Raw genomic sequence first — 19,149 nt, forward strand, 5'->3', positions numbered from 1 at the left:
AAGTAAGATTGCAAACTTTATTACACTTGACACTTTTTCTGCAGGTTTTAAGACTTCGAGCATCGCAAAGCTAAGGGGATTGGTAAAAATTTTTTATCCCTTATCTTTTAATTCAAAGCATTAGCTATAAGAGTTTCGCTAAAATTCTTTCAATGTAGATATTCTCATTGTTTGATTGCGCCTCATTTTAAAATTTGCTTTATTTGAGAGCTATTTAAATTTTGCATTTTTTTAAATCTCTTTAAAAGTTTTGCTCGTACAAGTTTTGTCATCATAAAAAATGCGGAGATTGTTAAGAAAATATTCCCTAAGTAATCTTAATGATTGACAAAACTTAGAGACTTTGGGCGCGTTTGGTAACGTTCGTTCAAAAATTATTCCTGGAACAAAAATAGAAAAAACTATTTCGTTTTGGGAACAATTTTTGACCGAAAAGACGCATTTGGTAAACTTGTTTAGAATAAAAAATGAATAGAAACACGTTTGGTAAATTTATATTTTTTTTGTTTCTTTTAATTTTTTAATATTTTTATTTTATTTTTTCCTTTTTCCTTTCTTTTTTTCTTTTTTCTTCTTTTGGCCGGTCGTCGGCCTCCATGACTCGACCGACGGGGCCGGCAACCTCGCCCAACCACGGTGAGGCTCGCCGGCCCCGGTGAGGCTTGGCCTTGCCTAGATCCAGCGAGGCCGAGCTTGCCGAGCCACCGGTGAGGTCGAGCGTTGTCGGCCCTCGGCGAGGTTTGGCCTCGCCGGATGTGGGCGAGCTCGAGCTCGCCCGGCCAAGATGAGGCCGAGCCTCGCCGGGGGCGTGACGCTCCAGCGAGGTCGCCGACCCTCGATGGCGTTGTCGGCCCTCGACGGCCGGTCGCCGACCATGGCCGAAATCAGCGACTGGCCAAAGAAAAAAGAAGAAGAAAAGAGAAGAGAGAGAAGTGTTTCTTCAAAAGTGTTTTTGGAATAAAAACAACTTTTTTGTTTCTCATTTCTGTTTTTTTTTTGTTTAGAACAAAACGCAAACAAACGCGCGTTTTTTGTTTTTTTGTTCAGGAACAAAAAAACAAAATTTTGTTCATGAACAAGAAAAAGAACATTACCATGCAGGGCCTTTGTTTCTGATAAAAATTATTTTTAGGTGGAACAGATTATATCAATCAGGATAAGAGTTGTGGTTTATTTTTCCTTCCTTACATATTCTATAAAACGGTTAGGAAAGAGTTAAATACATTGGTGCAATAGCTTGTGGCGAATGGATTCCTGTCATATTTATAAAGAGTTTCAAAAGAAAAGTCTTCTTAATTTTTATAAGGGATTCAACCTTCTTGGAATTTCTTATTAGATGCAAAACATTCATTCTATTTGTAAACATTTAACTTTTGGAAACCTAAATTGCTATATGATCGACAAAACATATGGGAAGCTTTACCCTCGACTCTGGACTTTGGAGTGGAACACAATCCTTGAACAAGTAATTAGATCTTCTAACATGCCTTTTTCCATTAAAAATCTAGGGCCAAGGGTAAATCTCTATGCAAGCCAGTGAAGATGATCATTTTGGAGATATGTCTAATGGTCAAGGGTAAATTGGCCGGATGATCATTTTTGGACTAGAAAGAGGGAAAAGTACCAAAAAAGTCATAAACTTATTGTATTGGTATCAATTCAGTCATAAACTTTTTAATTAGACCAATTTAATCTTAAACATTTATACATTAGTACCAATTCAGTCAATCCGGCTAATTTTGGCCTATCGGCGCTGATGTGAACATTAGCTGGTGACCGAACACTGACGGGCCAAGGCGAGGTTGGCCTCGCCCAGATTTGGGCGAAGCCGCCTTGTTGGCGGCCTTGGGAGAGGCCGGGCGAGGGCAGCAACCCTCACCAGTGGGAGGCGAGGGCTTGAGGCCCTCGTCGGCCACCACCGAAATAGTCGAGGAGAAAGAAGGAAGAAAAGGAAAAAGAAATAGAAAAAAAAAAAAAAAGGAAAAAATTAATAAAAATTAATAAAATAATAACAAATTCAAAAAAATTAATCAAAAAAAAAAAAATTAAAAAATTGCCATGTCGGCGTCCGGTCATCGGCCGATGTCCACATTAGCATCGGCAAGCCATAGTTGGTTGGATGGATCGAATTAGTACCGATGTAAAAATGTATATGACTGAATTGATCTAATTGAAAAGTTTATGACTGAATTCGTATCAATGCAATAGGTTTATGACTTTTTTTGTACTTTTCCCCTAGAAAGAATATAAGAGGAGGTCTCGAAGTTGAAGCATATAATTCACATTCATGAGAATTGAAACTTTAATTCCATAGTTTGAAAAGTATTTTCTGATCTTATACATTATTCTCCGCTACGCAATATTATGTAAACCTTTAGAGGCTAAAAGTATGAGAAGTCGTTCATACAAACTTGAGTGCTCATATCTCAAGACTTGTGGCTACGCAATATTATGTAAACCTTTAGAGGCTAAAAGTATGAGAAGTCGTTCATACAAACTTGAGTGCTCATATCTCAAGACTTGTAACCTCTGATCAGTTCTCATTAGTGAACCACTAGGCTGTAGCATGATATAGAATTGCAAAAACCGAACCACTATAATCTTTAGTGTGCAATCCTCTATCCCTTATTCTTTTTATTTATTGTGATAGAATTGCACACTAGTAAGATCTAACTAATTCATCAGAAGTTGCCTCGTTGCAATATTTGTTTATAGCCAATCACTAATTCATTTCCGCACAATCACTTATTCATCTTTCTCTAGGTGATAGTTATAGCCATAATAGATTTTCAACATGGAAGTCCAAGAATCATAAATTAGTTTAACCACCCCAATGATCAACTTTGACAAACCCAAATTTTCACATCTTATTATTATTTTTTTTATTTGATCTAAAGGACAAGATAGAAAGTGATCATTACAGTAATTCAATCTTCCTCTCTACTTAACAGGTCCAGACATGCACGTCGCACAAAAGCCTAAAACAATATGAAAGGCTAAATATGATGTTCAAGCTTAATCCCTAAATAAAATGAGAATTTTGTGTGTTCACTTAGTGCTAAGACATGAGATGGTGTTTTACATATTTCCAGATGGGATCCTGTTCCTCGTTGTTGTCCCCTCGGCATGAGTTTCCCTACTAAGTAAACATTCCACCAGACAACGATGTTGATGAGGAACGGGCGATGTTCACTTTACTCATGCATCCGCAGACGGAGAGCCCTAGAGTCGTGCCTAATTAGCAAGGGTACTCCTGAACCAGAAGCTGCAAAATAAAGTCGTTCATCAGGGCTAAGCATAAATAGAAGAGGAGCATGAGCACATGCTGCTCTTGAAAATTGCTTCAGATACGGAGAAACGGATAAAGCACAAAGGACCTTCCTAATACAAGGATAAAAATTTAAAGACTTTCAATGACTGAACGATCTTGGCTTGAGGAACACAATGGAATGAAACTGCTGCTGAAAGCTAACTTGAGAATGTCAAACTGTGTCCGTCTGTACTAGATGAAGTACTGATTGATGCATAAAATTAATATTATCTTATTTGCTATTATCAGATTTGATTCACTACCAGTCGGATGCATTGATGGCCAAAAGAACAAAATCGCCATGATGCAAGAAGAGATTCGCCAGTAGAAACTCCAGACCAAGTAAGGGGAATGACGCAGAATTTCTTGCTAAACAACATAAAATAACATGAACACCTTCAGAGAAAGTAAAGACGGTTTGAATCCAAGTGTTTCAAGCCTCGAGCCATTAAAGTCGATGGTTGAAATGGTCCCTAGAAGTTTGCAGCCTGCTGTCCACCTGCGATGAGGTTTGAAACTTGAGAAATTTCCTCCCTCATTAGCTGATTTAGGGTAATGGCCATTAAAAGCTAATAATAATCTGCGATCTTGCTACTTAACCTGCTACTACTAGCATATGATTTATCGATATCAAGGACGGTTGATTTCGACTCATGAATTTATTTTCAGAGAATATATTCATGTCTATGCTTTACAAAGTAGACACCATCTATTTACACAAAAACAACTTTTATGAATCAATTCCATGAAATTCATATTAGAAAGAACTCTTTTATTATTATTTTTTTAAATTAACATAAAATTGCTGATAAGTAAAATAAAAAATAAAAATTTCCTCTTAAAAATTATAACTCAGCTAAGGCAATTTTAATTAATGAGTTTGTGGAATTCCAGAGTATTCTACTGAAGATTGATCAACTGGCCTAAATAACTACATGGGCAGTGAATTTCCTCTCCCCAAATTTTCTTACATGTGGATTTTATATGCTTGTCTTAGGAATTGAGGAATGTAGGTGGATGAGGATTGGGTGTGCAAAAGAAGCGGAAATCGGCGTGGCCACCTGTCACTTCGTTTTTGCCGCGACGTGCAGGGTCTTGCCTCGGACCTTCTCGTCCAAAAACGGGTCGGGTCCGGGTCCGGCTCAGGGTCAGGGTCACGGGGGCATGGATCGGGTCCCACCTCGGACCGATTTCCGCCTTCTTTTGCCCTCGTCGATTTCTCTCTTCAATCGACCGATCTCTCTTTCAAGGTATTGTTCTCGATTCTTTCCTTCGGAATAGGAGGTCTTTGTCTCTATTGATTTGAGCTTTGATCTGGTTTTTTCTCCGTCGATGAATTTTTAATGGCGATGAGATTCCAATCCTCTTCGCGAGATTTGTTCTAAATTTCGGACCTTTATGTGTAGATGTTCAGCTTTCTGATTTGGTTCGAATAGATCGGTGCTCTTTGGAGGATTGATAGTCGATCTTCTCTTGACGAATCTAGGTGTCTTCAAAGCTGGTTTTCTGTTTCGATTGTTTGTTCTTCTAGCTGTAGAGCAGAGTTGTGGTAAGGTTTTCCTGATTGATTGAGGTTTGATCTTATCTTTTTGCTTGGAAGATGCCGCCCGTTGCGAATGCCCAGTGATGCAATCTGCTTTCTCGTCCCGATGCTTGTCCTTCCTGCCCAAAATTCGGTTTTGTGAAATTTTCGTCATTGATCTGCGCTCTTGAAGAAGGCTGTGTTTAGAGAATGGTTTGAACTTGGCTTTGCATGTGAAGGAAACTCAGTTCGTATGACTTTGTTGATGGTGTGGTCTATGATTCTGTTTTGTGAATTCAGATTTTAATTTTCTCCCAGTTGCTTGTGTCGTTTGTAGCCATTTATTTTTGTCTAGTTTCCATATGCCTGATCATTTGTTGAAGCCATGATGATTAACCAGTAGGCATGTGATTTACCAACATTACCTAGAGCTTTGTTGTCTGAGATGAAATATGCGGTGTTTACGTATTGATCGGTGTGATAGATTTTAGCTCTATGACTGGACCTGCGGTTTTTTGCAATTATAGCACAACACATAGGTTTGTAGATCTATTGTTTACTTCATGATGAATCTTTGCTTAGGAGCGACTTCCCAGGTTTTGGTATGTTAAAGGAAGTAATGGTTTTGCAATATGGTCCTGTTATTGTAATTTGGTTGGATGGCTTAGGTTTAATATGTCTCGATGTGGGATTTAGCAGGTATGTAGGCGGGCAACTCTTGTTATTGTAATTTGGATGTAATTCTTTCTGAAGTGTAGAGGTGAGGTTTGGCAGGAAATCAGTTACAGGATGATTTCCTGTTATGCTGGTAACAAAAATTTATGTATCCGGAACCTGAGGATTTTTTAGTGTCTTATTGCTTGTACGTTGTATTTTTTTCTATTAATCTCAAATTTATTGGTCCGTATCAGCTGTTACCGGAAGAGGTACGTGGGCAATCAGGTGCTAATGGCGTCGGGTGATGGGCAAGAGGAGGCTTACCAAAAGGTTTTGTGCCACTGTTTTGTTTTATTCATTGAATTTTGTGGAATGCATGTATTATGTGCTATACTTCTCATATTTTTTCTACGGGTTTTAATAGTTTGTTGGTGACTGACCTTTCTTGCTTAGACTTTACTTATATGGTTTAGTAGGATACAAAAGTACAAAAGCACAGACGAGAGTAAGAGTATTAGTAGTTTTATAAGGTCAAGCCAGGGAAGGAATTCATTCACATGAGATATTGGTTTGGAAATTGACTTGATAGCAAATATAGCTGTGAGACAGAAATGGGTATTCGGCAACAAACTGTCAGCAGCGTAATCCTTTGTCCAAAGTATCAGAATGTGGGGAATTTGCATAATGAACTATAATTTGGGGATAGTAATGTGGCCTCGTGCACTAACCAGCATGACAATAAGAACCACTGAACAGGAGCCAATTCCCTTGCTAGAATTTGTAGAACATCATACATTTTGGTGACAGGAATTTTTCTCAGGGAAATTTGAAAGCCCTTGAGTGAAATTTGGTTAGCAAATTCTTTACATAGTGTAGTATGGACGGGTGCTTATGGTTTGTAAACCTAGGAAGTCCTCCACCAAAGGTGAATTTCTAATTATGTAGTGACTCCAGGCCAGTCGCATTAACCTTTAGCTAACAATTCTTGTTATGAAAAACTGCAATGTCTAGCCAAGCTTACATTTTGTGAGGATCAGGTATCGATAATGCTGCTATTAATCTGTAAGTTAAGCATGAGAAGCTGCCACGACATTATGAAGAGGGAAAAAAGAGTAGTTTTGTGCAATGGAAAGAATAGTCATTTAACTACCAAATCGTGTTAAGATTGCTGTTTTTCCTTTATCAAGGAGCAATAAAAGATAAAACCATTGATGTCTTAATGTAGAAAAGAAATTACATAATTTTTTCCGTGTGTGTTAATTTCCTTTTCCAGTTTTACTTTTTTAATGTTATGTGGTGGTTGGCATTCTGATGGAAATAGTAGCTTTATGCAAATTGCTAATCTTTTTTATCCTTCATACTTGGCTTATGTATAAACGACACTGATGCGGTCTAGTCTTATATAAGTGTTGGTTTTTATTTATATATTTATTGTGAGTACTAACATGTGATCATCTTTTTCCGGTATTCTGAAAATGCTGAATTCATTTTGTCCTCTCTTTCATACTTCTTCCCGTTCCTTATTTCATGTTTCTTTGCTCTTGGAAGACGATTATAGCTAAAAATGTATAGATCGTATGATAATTAGCCTTGGAGAAGTACTATCAGTGGAACTTCCTTTCAGTCTTCTGCTTGTGAATGTCTAGTTATTTTTCTCAATAAAGTATTGGAAGATATATGTTATTTGATTTGTAGAAGAAAACAACCCGGGAGGAGTTTTGATTGATCAATACACTACTTATTTTTGTTGCAGTTGACATCCATGAGGGAATCATATATGCCTGAATTGAATAAGATGAAGGAGGGAATCTCGATGAGGTTACGGCCGGTATGTAAAGAAACTCTGTTATTGGGAACGTTCTGACTAAGCATTGTTGAGAAAGTTATCGCTTAATTTTGATTCTTTCATAATTTTGTTACGTGGAGTAAACATTTCTTAAGAAAGGCAGACTATATAATTGATTTTTAAATTTTTGAATGGTCTATCATCCTTTTTGATCTCTTTCTTATCATATGTCATTCTTATACATTACCAGCATGAGTCTCTTTCGCAACAGCTGAAGCCAAAGCGGAAGTCAAAGCGAAAGTCAAAGGAGCTTGAAAAATTGAAAAATTTTGAAGTGATGTTGGGCCGCGTAATTGCTATGTTGCAAGTTAACAAAGCTGATATAGAGCCTACTTTCAAGGGGAAGCTGGTTCAATACGACAAACATCTTATGAACTTTATCAACACAAGTAGGCCCAGGAATGTACCTAGGCAGCAAGGGCAACTTCCCCCTCCTCATATGCACTCAGGATGAAGCACTGGACCCCAGAATGACAAACATGGAGCGTTTTTTTGAAAAATAGTATTTGAAAAATATGCAATACTATGTCCTTGTTCAGAACAGAGTTCCATCTCTTGCTCCAGTTCCATCTCTAGCTCCTATTCCAGATCTTGACCCAAACAAACCATCCTTGTCCAAATAACTTACTATGTTTGCATTATTTCTCAAAGTTTGGATTGTTTTGTCGTTTGGTTTGTAATGCTTGTGGGTTGTTATTTGAACTTATTGGACTAACCTTCGTACTATGGTTTGCTTATAATATTATGCTTTATTTAGTATATTTTTTATTGTTGATGAAAAAGGAGAGAAAGTGGACCAGCAGCAGAACTAAGATTGCAAACTTTATTGAATTAACACTTTTTCTGTAGGTTTTTTAAGACTAAGCATCGCAAAAGTTAAGGGGATTAATTAAAAAAATTTCTTATCCCTTATCTTTTAATTCAGAGCATTAGCTATAAGAGTTTCACTAAAATTATTTCGATGTAGATATTCTTATAATTTGATTGCACCTCATTTTAAAATTGGCTTTATTTAAAAGCTATTTATATTTCACAATATTTCGTCTTTTTTAAATTTTTGCTCGTACAAAATTTGTCATCATAAAAAGGGCGACGCCGGCGCCGACGCCGAGTGAGGGCTAGCCTTGCTAGATTTGGTCTGGGCAAGGTCGACACTCACCGGGTGTAGGTCAGCCTCACCTAGCTTGGGTGAGGGCTCCTCTTGTTGGGGTTCACTCTCGCTCGGTGGAGCCTCACCTGTGACGAGTGAGCCAGCTAGCCAACTGTGGCCGACCACTGGAAAAGGAAAAGAAAGAAAGCCAAAAATAAAAAGAAAAAGAAAAAAAAAACAGAAAATAATAATAATAATTCAAAAGAAGTATTAAAATTTTATTAAAAATTGTCTATATCATTGTTGGTGTCCACGGTAGCGTTTTTCTGCCAAAATTGATCGGTTGAATTCAATTGAAAAGAAGTGAAAATGTTTATGATTGGATTGATAAAATTAAAATGTTTATGATTGAATTGGAAAAAATGCAATAGATTTAAGATTTTTTGGATAATTTTCCTCTCAAAATTTGTTGAGGTTCTTATAAAAATTAATGTCTTTTTTCTCTCTTTCAATCCGTGAAGTCATAAGTTGGGGGAAGAAAAAGCGCCTCAAAATAGATTAAAAGTCGGAGGTGTATCCTACACAGAATCATGCTGACAATATCTTTATTTTTGCACGAAAGAAAGGGCACGGAGTCGATGACTACTTCACTTAATGTTGACGGTCAAGTCTTTAAAATAAGGGCTATGTTTCTGGGGAGCTTCATCCTCCCGTCACCGTGTGAATCCCATCAAATCTAATGATGTAAATTCGGAACGTAATGTTTGGATATTCAAATATCCGCCAATTTTCGGAATAAAGAAATGTTACTTTTATAGTCGGCTGAGTTTGGGATGGCCTCTCAATCTACTATCAATTCTTTGGTTTCAGTATGTTGCGCTCGTCGGGCGACCGAGGTCTTATTAGGCCGGGTTCAGGTTGGATTAGGCTGAGTAAATCGGTCCCTCCTCCATCCCTATCCTAAGATTTATATTAAAAGGACTTGGCCTCTCGTTTTTTTTTTTTTTTTTTTTTTTTTAAAAAGAAATGTAAACTATTGATGAATTTGTGTGAACTCATTGTCGAGTCGTACTACTCAGTATTTCTTTTACAAATCATAAAACAAAGTTCTTAAAAAATTTAAATTTGAAATCTACTTATTATCAAGATACACTATGAATGGTGTTAGAAAGTTCAACATCGAAGAAGTGATGTGACGTGGAGTGATTAATATATTTTAATTGTCCGTGACTTATTTACTTACACTTTTTGAGTGAGGGTGGATTCAACTGAATATGTTAATAGGTTCGGACTTCACTCCATCTCAGCAATTGATTCTCTTGGATCATTCAACAAGGTCAAGGTCTAACGAAATCGATTTCTTGCTTTCTTTATGGGTTTCTATGGATGGGCTGCGAAACTTACGAGGATACATTCAATTGAGAATGTCGACCTCGGCTTCCGTGTAGGCTTGCTAAACTTTAATTTCATTCACTTCATGCAAAGATCTTTAATTTACTTTCAATTAATACACTCTTATTGTAATCTAACCAATTTTCCTCAGGAAATGTTGAGACACATGGTGTGGCTTCAAGGGTAGTTACACGTAGGTTTCATGGGCATTTGAACAGCAAATTGGTCGAATTCTATTTGAATGACATTTAGGGCGCAAGTGATAACTATTCTGATAAGAAATTGATTTATGTTCTAAAAATCAATGTTTCTATTTTCATTTTTACACGAGTTTTTAGTCAGAAAAATGCGTTTGATAATGACACAAATTTTTTATTTCTAAAATAGAAATTCATTTAATAATAGTATGAAATTTATATTTCTTAAAATAGAATTTTCATTTTGGAGCAAGTGAGATGTTCATTCTCACAAATTTCAAATGCTTACGAACCCAAATTAATTAAAGAATTTTTCGAATAGATATAAAAAATGAAGTTGGGTTTTTAAAAATAAGACCCCTAGCGAATCTCATCTTAAATAAAAACTTAAAGTGATCATCCTAATGCTTGAGAAAGTAAACCTGCTCACGGGTGCCGTCGTTAAGGGCACAGTTACCTTCCCATTGCTAGTGAAAGTGTGGCTACTAGCGATGGCAACGGTGGGGCTAATGGTGGTTGGAGCAATAAATTAGGCAAATGCATTTAGATGGGCGGAGCGTACATGAATGACTAGCACAACAGGAGGGAGTAATTCATGTTAGGGGTGATCAGTTTTAAAATAGGCCGATTCTTAGTCGATGTAATTCAGAAGTGACTCACCGGGTTTTGGAATCGGACTGACCGGTCCGGTCAGGGATGGATTTAGAATTTCGATGGTGATATCCTTTTTCGTCCCTATTTCTTGCAAATCAAATGCGCCCTTCCTCAGGCAAAGAAATTAAGGAACCGCAAGAAAAAGCATCTCAAGACTTGCGTCCCTCCCTCCCTCTCCTCTCCTCTCCTCTCCCCACTTCGCATTTCTGCCAATAAAAAAAGGTGATCTTTCGCGCCTTTCATCGACTCTTGTTTCTGGGTTTTCTAGGGCTTTTTGGGAGGAGGACGTGGGTGGAGGGGTCTGGTGGGTTTTTTCTTGGGTTCCTGAATCGGAGCTGATTTTGTGTTGGTTGTGAGACTCGAATCTGGGTTTGCGCGCGCGCGTGTGGGTGTGTGCTGATTGCTCGTTTGTTGCTTGTGTAAGGCCCTTGCGGGTGTTGGGTCGTTGAGAAGCGATCATGACGGATGACAATAACTGGATGCCGACGCCGCCGGGTGGTGTGGGAGGTGGGGGCGCTGAAGCTGCGCTCGACGGGGGCGATTGGAGGGCTCAATTACCCCCGAATCGCGGGAGAGGATCGTCCACAAGATGTGAGTGCCTCCTTCCTTCGCTTGGCTTTTCTTGATATTTCCATCGTTTCGCAGGGTGAAGTGTGGAGTTCATGAGGGATCTTTGCTTAGGAGCGATTTCCCAGGGTTTAGTATGTTAAAGGAAGTAATGGTTTTGCAATATGGTCCTGTTATTTGGTAGAGGCGCAACATGAATTCTGAGGAATCTTTTGCTATAAATTCTGTTTGGTTGGATAGTTTTGGTTAGGTTTAGTATGTCTCAATGTGAGATTTAGCTGGTATGTAGGGGCGCAACTCTTGTTATTGTGATTTGGAAGTAATTCTTTCTTAAGTGTAGAGGTAAGGTTTGGCAGGAAATCAATTGCAGGATGATTTCCTGTTATGCTGGTAACAGAAATTTATGTATCTGGAACCTGAGGATTTTTAAGCGTCTTATTGCTTTTAGGTGGTACTATTTTCTATTAATCTCAAATTTATTGGTCCGCATACTCCGTTGCTGGAAGACGTATGTGGGCAACAAGGTGCTGATGGCGGGTTGGGGGTAAAGTCGTTGGTTCTTGTATATAAAGCTTTGCTTGGGAAATGGTTGTGTTGATTTAACGGGGAGATAACTATACCTGGAGGAGGGTACTTGGTTTCGAAGATACAGAGTAGATGACTAAATCTAGTTGAGGAGCATATGGACTCGGGCTTTGGAAGCACATTAGGCAAGGATGGTTCCTTTCAAAAACAGACTTTCTATTAGATTGGGGTATGGTAGGAATACTATGTTGTGTGGGATGACATATGCTGTGGAGACACTGCTTTCAAACACTTATGCCCGGATGTGCATGCACTAGCAAGAAACAAGAGAGCTAGGGCGGATGATTGTTGGAAGACTAACAATGGAGAAACGACGTGGGAGATTAATATCTTGCGTAGTGCTCAAGATTAGGAGCACAAAGCTTCTTGAATTTTTTTTGAGTTGTCATATCAAGCGAGGTTAGATTTGAGGACGATAGGCTATGCAGAAGTGCCGCAACTCTGGAACTTTTTCTGTATCCTATTATTCTGGTCTCCTTTCTACTGAGATTCTGTTACAACAGAGCACACTTTTCCCATGGACATCTATTTGGAAAGTCAAGGTCCCATTGAAGGCTTTGTTTTTTGCTTGAGACTGCTTGGGGATGTATTCTTACTTTGGATAATGTTCAGAAGAAAGAAAAATACGGGCTAATAGATGTTTTTTGAAGCAAGACCGAAGAAGAGAGCGTGACTCACTCACTTTTACATGTTACCTGGACCAGAAGATTCTGGGCTGCAGTTTTTGAAATATTAGGAGTGAACAGTGCGACAGGAACTTTGCGCTTGGAGAGGGACTTTCTGTTTGTGGTTGGGAAAGAAACTGATTACTATTTCTCCTTTTTTTTTTGGGCTCATCTGGAGAGAGAGGAACAAATGGGCATTTCAAGGAGTTGAATACTTGTGGGATTCTTTTAGGGATAATTGGTTTTACACTCTTCACTTTTGGTAGCAGGAAAGTCCAATTTCATGCATCTAGTTTGTTGGATATGTTAAAAAAAGTCTTTTGTCCATGAATTTGTTTATTTGCAGCTTCTACCTGAAGCCATTCTGTTAGGGGTGGTACCCCTTTGGTACCTTCTTAATGAAATCTTATTTATCATTGAGGAAAAAAAATTATTGGCAAGAAGAATTTTGTCTCAAGTTCAAATTTCTTTTGATATGCAGAATAGAGACCTTGAAGAGACACCTTCCTGTTTCTGGTCCAGAGGGTTTGCAAGAACTCAAGAAAATTGCTGTGCGGTTTGAGGAAAAAAATTACACTGCTGCAATAAGCCAGGTATTATATGATGTCCATGCCTTCTGTGATTATTTGGTATGAAGTTTCTATGTAGTTAGAGGATGCATAAACAAACTGGATAGGCATGTGCTTAAAATTAAGAGAAGCATTCTTTTATCCGCATAATCTGTTGAGAATTTTTATCATTCGTGCATGCATCCATATAGTAACTGGAACTGTTAAATATTTACATTTAGCTTTGTGCCAGGGAAATTAGGTTTGCTCAGTGCTGTAATATTGTGCTAAGGTTTTATATCTGCTTCATTTTCTTTCTAATTTGATTTAGTGATGAAGTGATTTCTGCTTCCTTTCCCTTTCAGTCCGATTATTTGAGGAAGATATCTTTGAAGATGTTGTCAATGGAGACGAAGTCTCAGAATACCATACCTAATGCTTTGCCATCGAACCCTGCTGGGAATAGCAGTGACTTGGGAAATTTGCATCATAATTCTGTGTCTTCTTTGTCTGGGGTTTCAAATGCACAGCAAACTATGATTAATTCACCACAGCCGAATTCCAATGTGGACTCTGGACAAGGTAATGCCTTTGAGTACAATGACGGTTGATATGGGATCTATGCAGCAGAATTCTGTTAGTGCTCCACAACAGGGTGGGGCATACACTATCAAATGTTAACAACCATCAGTCTAATTCCAATATGCTTCAACATCAGCATCTCAAACACCAACAGGAACAACAGATGCAGTTGCTAGAGCAGGCTAAGCAGCAGCTCCAACATCCAACTCCGGAATGCCGTTTTGGGCTCTGCTGTTATTAGTAGTTGTCATCTATTATATCAAAGTTTTTTTCTTTCATAGTGTAGAAATTGATATAGAACAAAAAGATGGATGGTTGAAAATGGCAGCGGTGGTTTATAACTCACAATATGAGGAGGGTAATAGTAAATCTTTGGGTGTTACAATAAACAGGTGCATAAACCTTTTGAGCTTTCTTAGCCACAAGAAGTGCTTGGAGTCGCCACGAAGATTTTGTCACCTAGCATTCTCTCTAAGAGAAAACGACATTCAAAAATCAAAATATTATATAAGTTATGAGATCGCTTCTGTGTGATGATCCACAATAGCCTAATGGATGGGAACCTTGCCAAACAATCGAATTAATGGAAAATCATCTGCTATGCCAAAAAAAAGGCATTGAAGACTTTTTCATCTCCTAGCGTGAAAAAATAATCATATTACCATAAGTAGTAAATATTTTAAACTAGCGTTTTTCCCATACATGCAAACATAACAAATAAAACCAAACGAAGATAAGCTAGCATAGATAGGAGTCCATCTTCAGTGAGCATAGGAGTAGATCCCCACTTAAAAAAGACAAAGAACAGCATACATTAAAGCACATCACTTTACGTCTATAGACATTAATTTCAATCTTCTAGAAAGAGTCAACAGACTCTTCTCTTCTAGTCTCCCCGGTCAGATGCTCTTTTGAAGAATGATTGATTGCTGTTCTCTGACCCTTATGGCTCAACATAAGAGTGGACAGCTAATGCATTCTACTATTGAACGTGATTCTATGGTCGGTCCGCAACCCCTAGATGCCAAAGGCGTCCTTGGGATGATCTCATAATTCCTACTAGGCGGAGATGATGGGATTGGTTTATGGATTTTCTTTCCTTTTGTCGCATTTCGCTTAAAGTGTGAAGGGAGATAGTGCATCAAGCTATTCACAAGGGCCAATTTGATCCTCTTTCCTAGGGATCCTAGATGAGGGAATCCTAAGAAAGCCGTCGGTTGCAACTACCGTCCATATGTGATCCATACTAGATCTAACCAATCGTCCATCCCACCTCCTCTACATTCTTAACAGCTCATCTTTGTCTCAGTAGTCTTTCGGTGGCATGTTTCGGTTCTCTTCCCCATTATTTAGAAAAAGTGAGCCATCGGTTTAGATACAAGATATTATCATTGTTGCTTGGATAATTAGACATCCAACCTGTAATCGCAACGACCCAATTGCAAGAGCAGAGCTCTACCAACTGAGCTATATCCCCCCAAGCCAAGTGGAGCATGCATAAAGGAGTCAAATGCTTCTTCTATTATTTTATTTTCCTTGGCGTAGCTGAGCCATCATGGACTTAAACCAATTGGGAGAGAATAAATAGATTCCTTTTCCGGAGTGATTCACCCTTCTTTAATGCAGCATACAACTCTCGTCATACTATGCTCTCCAAATGTGCTTGTTCCTATTCAAGCCCTAAAAACTTATTCAATTTTGAATTTGATTTTCATGAAAATATTTTCATATTTTTTTATACTTAATTAAAAACTACAATTAACACTAAAATCTAGTAAAACTACTCAAAATCTAAATTCTAATTTTTTTCCCTAAATTCTTGATTTTTTTTTTTTTTTAAATTGGGACTCGGATTGGGTAAGGAGATTTGGCCTTGTGTTGATTGTGTAAAATGAGTATTAGGTTATGTTAAGTTTGTTTTTCTAAAATAACCTTATTTCTTTTTTGGTTCCCGTAAACAAGCAAGTTTTTTCTACTCATTTCTACTTGAGATCTATTTCGTGGCTACTGATCTATTTAGGGAATAGAAAAATTAGCTTACCAAATGGACTTTTATTTTAATTTTATTATTATTATTATTATTATTATTATTATTATTATTATTATTATTATTATTATTATTATTATTATTATTATTATTATTATTATTATTATTATTATTATTATTATTATTATTATTATTATTATTATTTTGGGAACAAAAGAACATAAGAATAGAGGAACATAAATGTTTCCAAACATGGCTTTTATTTTTGAGCAAAAAGACGCATTTTATAACCATAAAATTTCTAGGGTTAATACCCCGAAAACCCCAAACTGGTACACCTATGAAAAATTTACCAAAAACTATTTTTTTGACCACCAAAAACCCTAAAGTCGTATACTTTGACAAATTTACTCCAAATTTGTACACTTATGACAAATTTACCATTTGTTAGTTTTCGTTAAATTTTACTATCAAATTATTAAGTTAAATGACACGTGACAGTTAACCGGTATATCAATTTGGGATTTTACGCTCCGTTTGTCACAATTTACAATTTTTGTGACAATTGACTAGTATACAAAGTGGTAGATGAAAAAATGATTTAGAAGGAAAAAGAAGAGAGTGCGAAGTTGCACCCTTAAGAGTAGAGACAGTGTGCAATTGATAAGATAACATGTAGTCATCATAGCGTCAGCCTAAAAGGATTTGTCTACCTTCATTTCAAACATCAATGATCGATTAATTTCGAATAGGAAGATTGATGATGGATACCCCGTCGGATCATGATTTTTTTTTTTCAAAAAGATTACAATACCAAAAAAAAAAAAGAAGATTAGAAAGACATTTTTTGGCATTATCACTTTGAAGAATACGAACATGAATTGAAAATTGAGTATGTACTTCGTTAACAAGCCAAGTGGCTCTTGAATAATCATCTACAAAAGTAACGAAGTACTTTAAACTCAACTTAGAAAAAGTAGGACATGGATCTCATATATCAAAATGAACTAACACAGACAACTGAGAAGTCTATTTATTGACTCTCAGATGATAACTAATAAGGTGTAATTTGCCAAACTGACATGACTCACACTTAAGACTAGATAAAGAATGAAACTGGGATCTAACTTCTTTAAACTTTCCAATGAGAGGTGGGCCAAACAACAATGGATCTGATGTGGGAAGCCGCAAAAGAAGCAACATTGGTATTATCATCAAATAAGTATAGCCCCTTGACATATGTCCTTTACTAATCATCTTCCTCATCTTCAAGTCTTGAAAAACACAGGAACCAAGATATAAAGTTACTGAACAATTGTATGTTTTGGTAAGATGACTGACATACATAAGATTATATGGAAAACTTGGGAGATACATGACAAAAGATAAAAATATGGAGGATGTTAGGGGAATTGTGTCTATCCAATTTATTGTGAATAATAAATCACCAGCTAATATAATATTGGACATAGCCTCATGAAAGTTAGAAAAGATACTTGAAACTCTAGTCATACGATCGGTAGAACCTGAATCGATAACCCAAAGGCAAGAGGTAAAAGAAAGGCATGCTGTTGTATTACCAATCTGGACAAGTGGAGGAGGACCATGAAACTAGCTTAGAAATCTATAAATGATTGTACCTAGCAAATTCCTTCTTCGTCATTCTAATCACCTTTCCTGCTTTAGAGGGCTACATAGAGGTACTAGATTCTATTGCATCGGCTACATTAGTTGCATCTAGTTGAGGCGGCCTTTCGTGAAGCTTATAACAGAATCTTTGAATGTGTTCAAGTAAACCGTAGTAATGACAAGTCCAGATAAATTCGATATTACCTCATGTGTCACTGTAAGTATTACTATATGAGGGTGGTTGGCCTCTACCAAAACCTCAGCCACCACTACGACCTCGACCACTACTATAATTTCCTTGGGCTGCCAATGTTGAGCTATAACCTGTGAAGAATCCATCCCTAGGTAGTTTACATGAGGCTTTCAAGACACGAGCAAACATCTCAGTGAATGTCCAAGCATTTGGGAACGGACTACATCATATTTTGGTCATAGTCATCCCAAAGACCCATAACAGCCAATTGCTCTCGTTGTTCCCGCATTTTCTTAACATTAGAGGTAATGGATAGCAGAGAATTAAGCTCCTCATATATCCATTTAAAATCAGCAAAATACTAGGTTAGTGGCCGGCCCTTTCTATTAACCCCATACAATTCTTGGGATACTTTATAAATCCTGAAAGATTATTTTGCCTAGAATAAAGGAAATTCAAGTAGTCCCACAGCTCCTTCATTGCATAAATTTGTAACCAAATCTGCAACTTGGGATTCCATGGAGTTCAACATTTGATCAAGAATTTTGGCATCCATAGTTTCCCAATCTGTATAAGAGGTAGACCTATTACTTGTTAGATGATTATGTTGCTCTCTCCCGGTCAATACTAACAACACGATTTTCCTCCATTGTTGAAATTCTTACTTCTTCTTTGTCAACTAGAGGATGTAGACACAACTTCGGCCGCTACACCTTTATTCTCCGCCATAACCCAATGTGTACAAAAATAACACAAGAATTCTCAACACAATAATCAAACTCATATTCCACCGACCATAATTAAATTTAATAAATTATCGCAATTTGTTTCAAACAGTTCAAATCTCTACCACACTTCAATTGAATTCATTTGTATCATGAAAACATACAACAAAACTACAGATTATGCCCAAACAAAAACCACCTTATCCAACATCAATTTTGAGTTGAATAGGGCAAGCATCCCCCTCAAGCAAGCTGTTGCTTTTTTTATTTATTTTAAAGAACATAGAGAACAACAAAGACACAAACAAACCCTAGAGGACCAAGGAACTTAGATTAGCGACCACCGAGTGCAAATCAACTCGAAGGGAGGGACGTGAGCTCAACTAGCATAAGATCTTGGTTGGTCAATGTTACATCTAGGATGAACGAGAACACACGATGCCAGATGACACTAGATTTGAGCTAGACAAGATTAGACAACGTCGGATCTAAGCCAACAATTCTCCCCGCTGTCAAATCTAGACTCAACAAGGCTGGGCGATCTAGATTAGGTTGGACGACACTTGCCAATGTTAGATTTGAACTTGCAATGACTAGATTTTTTTTTTTTTTTTGGTGGCTTTGATACCATGTAGAAATTGATATAGAACAAAAGAAGAGAGCATACAAATTGATTAGTGTTTGCCACTCGTCACACTTTAATATTAATTAAATAACACTTAATGACCATAATAACCTTCTCAGTATTAATGATCAAAATAACCCTCTCACACTTTAACACGTAATTTATGTTACTTTGAAAATATTTTGAGTCGAATATGGTGCAAATGGTGGATCTGCTGCTCAACTCACATCACATAAATTTTGAGCTTAAAAGAGTAGGGAAAAGCTTAGTCAAAGAGTTGCAACTTTTCTTTAAATGTACGATAATCCATGCAGGTGCAAATTCTGGGTGCATGAATAAGTGGATTATGAAGTGGATAAGAACGTATATTTTTAT

At 37.3% G+C, this 19,149-nt stretch overlaps 1 protein-coding gene and 1 long non-coding RNA gene across 2 annotated transcripts; both read left to right on the forward strand.

Moving 5' to 3' along the window:
• The first annotated feature begins 7,120 nt into the window (after positions 1-7,120).
• On the forward strand, positions 7,121-8,094 carry LOC104420957. The gene is made up of 2 exons (XR_005547113.1): positions 7,121-7,317; positions 7,526-8,094. It is a non-coding gene; the product is annotated as an uncharacterized LOC104420957 (long non-coding RNA).
• Positions 8,095-10,710: 2,616 nt separating this feature from the next.
• LOC120289109 (mediator of RNA polymerase II transcription subunit 15a-like) lies at positions 10,711-14,043 on the forward strand. Its single transcript, XM_039303637.1, has 4 exons — positions 10,711-10,730; positions 11,191-11,259; positions 12,967-13,078; positions 13,399-14,043. Exons 1-4 carry the CDS (start codon positions 10,711-10,713, stop codon positions 13,642-13,644), a joined length of 447 nt encoding a protein of 148 aa, XP_039159571.1. The 3' UTR covers positions 13,645-14,043.
• The last annotated feature ends 5,106 nt before the right edge of the window (positions 14,044-19,149 follow it).

The sequence above is a fragment of the Eucalyptus grandis genome, chromosome 10, assembly GCF_016545825.1.
Source record: "Eucalyptus grandis isolate ANBG69807.140 chromosome 10, ASM1654582v1, whole genome shotgun sequence".
Lineage (NCBI taxonomy): Eukaryota > Viridiplantae > Streptophyta > Magnoliopsida > Myrtales > Myrtaceae > Eucalyptus > Eucalyptus grandis.

Excerpts from the sequence above, each read along its gene's own strand:
- LOC120289109 (XM_039303637.1), top strand. The coding sequence starts at position 10,711 with ATGGATTTAGAATTTCGATG. Across the intron at positions 10,731-11,190 it reads ATGGATTTAGAATTTCGATG|CTGCGCTCGACGGGGGCGAT; the intron begins GTGATATCCTTT and ends GGGGCGCTGAAG. Across the intron at positions 11,260-12,966 it reads GAGAGGATCGTCCACAAGAT|AATAGAGACCTTGAAGAGAC; the intron begins GTGAGTGCCTCC and ends TTTGATATGCAG.